This window comes from Mesitornis unicolor, unplaced genomic scaffold (assembly GCF_000695765.1).
Source record: "Mesitornis unicolor isolate BGI_N332 unplaced genomic scaffold, ASM69576v1 scaffold8591, whole genome shotgun sequence".
NCBI lineage: Eukaryota > Metazoa > Chordata > Aves > Mesitornithiformes > Mesitornithidae > Mesitornis > Mesitornis unicolor.
This window is the reverse complement of record NW_010164481.1, coordinates 9,748-15,695: the sequence shown is the minus strand read 5'-3', so window position 1 is coordinate 15,695 and position 5,948 is coordinate 9,748. Positions and strand designations below refer to the sequence as shown.

Genomic DNA, 5,948 nt, shown 5'->3' with positions numbered 1-5,948 from the left:
CGGGGAGGGGAAAGGAAACATCAGTTGGGGTGGGGGGGGAGGGCTCCATCCCACCCTTCAGCCGCCAGGCAGCAACACTTGGGGTCTTGGCTCTGCCCGTTCATCCCCATCTGCAACAGAAAGCAAAACATTTACATGCGAATTGGCCTCAAAAAGCCCTGTCAGCAGTTTGGACACCAGAAGCTGGTGGTTGCCTTCTGCCATGACCAAGCCATCATCAGTCAAAGATCTTCTGCAAGTGCTCTGGTGTGACAGGGAGGGAGAGCTTTCCTCTTCCTCCCCTGGCTCCATAACCATGTTCTCAGGTGCTGTACCTCACCTGCCAGACCACCCCAATTTCAAACAGGAACAGATTCACTCGGCTTGAATGAGAGAAAACTGAATAATCGCAATTTTGTGAGGGAAAAAACCCATGCACCCCAAGCCAAGCTGGCCTCAGAGCCGTGTGGCTCTGCAGAGGACCAGGGTGGGAGAGGAGCCTCCTCCTGCAACCAAAGGTCCTTGCCAAGAGCACTGGGCTTCCCGGCCCTCCCAGGACTCTGGCTTTGCCAAACTGCAGCCCTACCCCTAACAGATGGCAGGAGGTTGTTGTCACCCCTGTGCTAAGGTCATGCCCTAACCATGAGGACAATTAAATAACGGCATCTTGATGATGCAGGCTGATGAACCAACCCTTCCTGTGACCCACAGAGGAGCAGTTCAGCCAGAGGGAAGGTGGCCCACGCACCCCTCATGGGCTTTTGGATGGTGGTTTCTTTCTTTTACCATCATGGGGATGTAGCAGGGGGACCTCAGCTGGCTTCAGCTTCTGGAGGCAAGTTCAGCCCAGGATGCAGGAAAAAGCTATATATTCTTGGTCAAAATACACCTGGAAAAGCCCTGTGGCAGCAGCTAGCTGGTGTATCTGGTGTTTTCCAGATGGTTAGGCCATCTCTCACATGCTGGTTGTCCTTCCAGCTACCGCTGGAGGAGGTCTCACCTCTCACCTAACAGCAGGCAGCTTTTTATGGGCTCTTCCAGCCACAGGTGATCCACCTGAATTACTTTGCCCAAGTCTGAACTCCTGTAGGAAACACCATCTAAAGCAGCACCTTTTAAAAATAATAAACATGTACACTTCTAGAAAAAAACCCAGCCACATAAAAACCCAAAAGAAGCAGCTCAAAACTAAAGGACAAACCATCTGGGGCTGAGGAGCAGGAACAGAACCACTGCTGCTCCTTCACCTTTGTCAGGCACAGCTTAGTAAGCCCAGCTTAAAAATAATAATAATAAAAAGGAGCAGAATATTCATGTCAGAAGTTGATGATGCCAAAAACATCATCCAGACCCTTTAAAGCCAGCAATAGGAGCAAAAATTCATGGGTAAAAAAGGCAGCAAAGAAACCCTTTGGCAGTCCTGGCTGCTCTTGCTGCCTCCCCCATGGCACGACAGGCAGTGACCGGGAGAAGGGTGCAAGCCAGACCCACAAACTGGAGCTGAGCAGAGCCACACAAGAGGGCTCAAGCGCCACCAGAACTGTGCAGTACCTCCAAGCTGTGCCAAACGCCCCATTAGCTCCCCTCCAAAACAGAGGAACCACTTGGAAGAAAAAAAAAAGTCACCCCACAACAAAAGCTGAGCCCTCTCACCCACCCAACCTGTCCCCTGCACTTGTCCTTTATAAAGCCAACAACTCACCTTTGGGAAATGTGACTACCCATCCAAGGGCATACCCACAGGTACGGTGCCTTGCCTTGTTCCAGTCTTCTGACAAAGGAGGTAAGCTAAGGAAACACTTGGCAAGACAGGGGGGTGTATAGAACCAGGACACTGCTTCCTCTCTTCTCCATAGGGATGGTCTCGTTTCATGCCACCTCAAATGCTATTAAGTGAGGTTTATGAGCTGTCCTTTCATTTTCTCCATGTGAGGTGACTTTTGAGAGCATCTCAGAGGTGATCATAAAAGGATTCCTAAAACTGGGCAAGACTGCAGTGATCAGAGCCCTCCTGCAGTGCTCAGCATCAGTCTCAGGGAAGCACTGAGGCTGTGAAGTTCCTCAGCACGTTGTGTGTAGCCCAAGTCCACTTCCCAGGGGAAAGATCACCCTTGTAAACGTACTGCAAGAAGCATTTCCAAATTACAACAGTGGAGAGAGTCCAGCGTAGGGCTACAAAGATGATGGAGGGAGTGGAGCATCTCCCTTATGAGGAAAGGCTGAGGGAGCTGGGGCTCTTTAGTTTGCAGAAGAGGAGACTGAGGGGAGACCTCATTCATGTTTGTAAATATTTAAAGGGTGAGTGTCACGAGGATGGAGCCAGGCTCTTCTCAGTGACAAACAATGATAAGACAAGGGGTAACGGACACAAACTGGAACACAGGAGGTTCCACTGAAATTGGAGAAGAAACTTCTTCTCAGTGAGGGTGCCAGAGCCCTGGCCCAGGCTGCCCAGAGAGGTTGTGGAGTCTCCTTCTCTGCAGACATTCAAAACCCGCCTGGACGCCTTCCTGTGTAACCTCATCTGGGTGTTCCTGCTCCGGCAGGGGGATTGGACTGGATGGGCTTTGGAGGTCCCTTCCAATCCCTAACGGTCTGGGATTCTGTGATCAAGGGCTTGTAACATCTGTTCCTTCGAAAACCCAGCCAAGTTCATCACCTTAAAGCCATCCGTTACGGACAGTGCCACGGCCTTCAACAGCTTTGCTACCAGAGGGGAGCTCAGACCAAGGGCCCCTCAGCCCCCCTGGCTCCCCTCGCCAGGTGACAAGCGAGGTCAACCACGAACACGCACGCATTGTACCAAAGAACACACCAGCAAACATCGCTTTATTACACTGGTCCAGTTACCCAGACTAACCATAAAAGCCATTTAGATGTAGACAAACAAGTCAGTATTTCACATATTAGGGGGAAGCTCCAGAATCGCTCCTAGGGAAGAGGGTGTTCTTCACCAGTTGTTTTGGATGGACACAGGGGGACGGATCATCCCAGGTGTGTCCGAATGCGGGACAGACCCTGGAGGTTGTATTGCAATTGCAGGAGGGTTGTGGAGGGGGGCACAGTGTTCATCAGCACAGACAGAACGGGGAGACACCGACTCGAGCCTTGTTCGGCCGGGACTACACAAGCACAACAGACTGGTACGAGTCACCCACAACCAGTTAACGGGTCACAGGACTGCTCTAAAGCCAGAACTAGAACGACTCCAGGTGGAAAGGCAAATAAATACTCGCTCTTTCTCTGCCCAGTGACAGACTTGTCAGCATCTACTTACGCAGCCGTGTAACTCTTCACTACCTCCCAGCAGCAAAACGCTACCATTTAAGAGCGGCCGTAGAGCGACTACGCACAGGACGTGGTACGTAACCGAGAAAGCCTGATGTATTGGTCACCCTCCTCTGCATCTGAGGCAGCCCCCCTGGCCCACAAGCTGTACCTCATTTATTGAGGTCTTCAGACAGAACCAAACTGCTCGATTGATTGAAGAGTGGCCTACTGCTATGGGCCCATTCTTTACGGGTAGAAAGGATTTGGGTCACTCTGTAAACATGGGAGAAATGCAGATTTTGGTTGTCATTCACTTTCAAGACCAAAACGGATCGAAAACGTGGTTGTTTGCCAGTCAGCAGCTCTGCAAGTCTCCTGCACTTGAAGAGTTCTTGGGGTTGCGCTCTTGAAATTTTACTGCCGTGTTTATATAATTGTCTTCCGGATAAACACTTCCCTGAAAAATACCATTTAGCAGCCAGATTAGATGACAGAATCTAAGAAGTGATATGGTTAAACCAGCGCCGTAGGCACCAGTGCAAAGGCTCAGAGCAGAGGTTACAAAACTGATGCTTAGTGTAGCACTTACAGTTTGGAATAATGACCTGAAAAAAAAACCAAACCCCAAAATGCAGCCCAGGTTTCCAATTTCTTTTTGCTAGATGCTGAGTCACCAGTAAAAATGCTGCCTCGCTTGGCCTGCGGACCTCCACTGCTACACAGAGCTGGGGGAAGAGCGATGCACTTAGCCCCACTTGGTTCTTTTGGCAGGGACGGCAGCACAGCAACAGCTTTTTGTGCGTTTCTGCAGAGAACGCCTTTTCCAGCTGGCCTGGAGTTACCTCAGGAGGAACAGGGCAGCTCCAGAGGATGGCAGAGCCTGACGCGCGCTGTAAGAATGAAACCCTCCTGGTAAGCAAACTAAAAGCTGAGAATAAGGCAAATAACTTAAGACTGATGGAGTTAACTCCCGCTTTCCTGCCTGTAACACATTGAACTCCAAGAAGCGAAGGAAAGCCAGGTTGACCTTTCTTATTTAACCTTCCCTCGCATTTAAGAGATGACCAAGACTAAAAGAAAAATGTTTAAAAAAAAAGGAACTAAGGAGCAGCCACCTGTCTCCCTAGAGGTGTGATACAACATAAAACTACCGGAGGCTAATCCAGGACGTTGGAAGTCAGTCTAGAGAAAGGCAGTAGCCCCGGCTCTCAGGGCTGTAACAGTAGTGTGTTGTATTACATTCTGTGCAACTTGCGCAACTTGTTCACAAGCTTCAGTTTTATCTACGTTCGTCTTGCTGCAGTTCTGTTAATTGGTGGTCGGACACTTTACACAATCTTACTGCACACCTCAATGTAGTTTCAACAACAAAAAAAAGGAAAAAAAATAATTCGTTTCCTGTGTCTGGTACCTGTAACACTCCAAAACAAGTGCTCCTAATGCCCAAACATCAACATGGAAATCTCAGAGTTTACTGGAAATAGATCAGCTAGATTCCCTTTGCGCTTTGTTTTCAAGCCCCTCGCCTCCACACCTCGTTTTCAAGGAAGACGCACGACGCGCGCGAATGAAGATCCCATCTCGTCGCAGCGGTGCTGGTTCTGACTTCCCTCTACACAGACTTTCTCCGGCTCTGCCCAGGTGTGCACAAGGAGAAAGGCTGTGTACGTCAAAGAGACATCTTTTCCCCGAGAGGATTTCACACGTTGGAAAGCTAACAATGACAATGGCAAGTTAGGTAGGATAAGGTTGAAACTGTCCATCGGGCCAGCTTGAGCTCTACGAGTTCCTTTCAGCCCTTTGTCTGTTGCTCAAAGTTTCCTCTCCCTTAGTTTGTTCCCATTTTGTTCATCCAGTATGGATGAGTGTCCATCACCATTGCTCAAGCATTTGTCCTTTTCATATTTGTGCTCTTGCTTCTGTCGCCTGATCTCCTTGTACCGCAAGGTGATGTCACTAGAAGGAAAAACACACAGATGTGAACTAGGGATGTGAAGAAACGATCTCAATGTACAACAGAAACAATAACCCAAGTCTGTTCTGCATGCAAGTGCCCTTGGGATAACTTAACCCACTTGAGTCTTTTGGCTGTATATTTCTAAAATGGCTGATGGCATTGATTCACTTGAAACCCGTGTTTCTTGTGAGTGCTCTGGCAGTTATCACCTCCTTCAGGAGCAAAACACAACAGCATGCTCGGCAAGAGCAGCCACTGCTGTTGCTCTGGGCCTCCTCTATGGATTTCTCCATTTCCTTCAGCCTCGTGCAGGTGCTTTTCATTCACTTGCCCAAAGCAGCATTCAAACCAACCTTGTTTAACTCTGCTCAATTGTCACTGACGCTGGGACAGCTTGAACAACTGCAGAGGCTTCACCCAGACAGAAAACTGCCAGGATCATGCAGGGGAAAACTCCCTGTTTATTCAGTAACTCCTACACAAAACCACTGCGGCTCTAGCCATGCAAAGGAGTTGCAACCCATCTTCAGGAGGCACTGAAGGCCAGTGACAGCGCACACCAGAAGATACGCCGTTGAGTGGATGTGCACAACAACCCACCCGTAAGCCCCAGTCTAGGCCTGGATGTGGCACATCAAACACTGCTCACCGGATGAAGAAACGCCAGGCTGTCCAGGTGAGCACAAGTATAATCCCCAGGATCCAGCACTGGGTGATGTAGAAAGGAAGGGAAAGCGTGAGC

At 49.5% G+C, this 5,948-nt stretch overlaps 1 protein-coding gene across 1 annotated transcript in view; it reads right to left on the bottom strand.

Moving 5' to 3' along the window:
- Nucleotides 1–5,060: 5,060 nt before the first annotated feature.
- The window catches only part of PTDSS2 (phosphatidylserine synthase 2), a gene marked incomplete at its 5' end in the record, with an annotated part of 9,269 nt that continues 8,381 nt past the window's right edge, over nucleotides 5,061–5,948 (bottom strand). The window contains 2 exons of the mRNA XM_010194334.1: nucleotides 5,061–5,205; nucleotides 5,856–5,948. The exon at nucleotides 5,856–5,948 is cut by the window's right edge and continues 120 nt beyond it. Coding sequence (XP_010192636.1) covers nucleotides 5,061–5,205; nucleotides 5,856–5,948 — 238 coding nt within the window. The remainder of the gene's footprint in view (nucleotides 5,206–5,855) is intronic.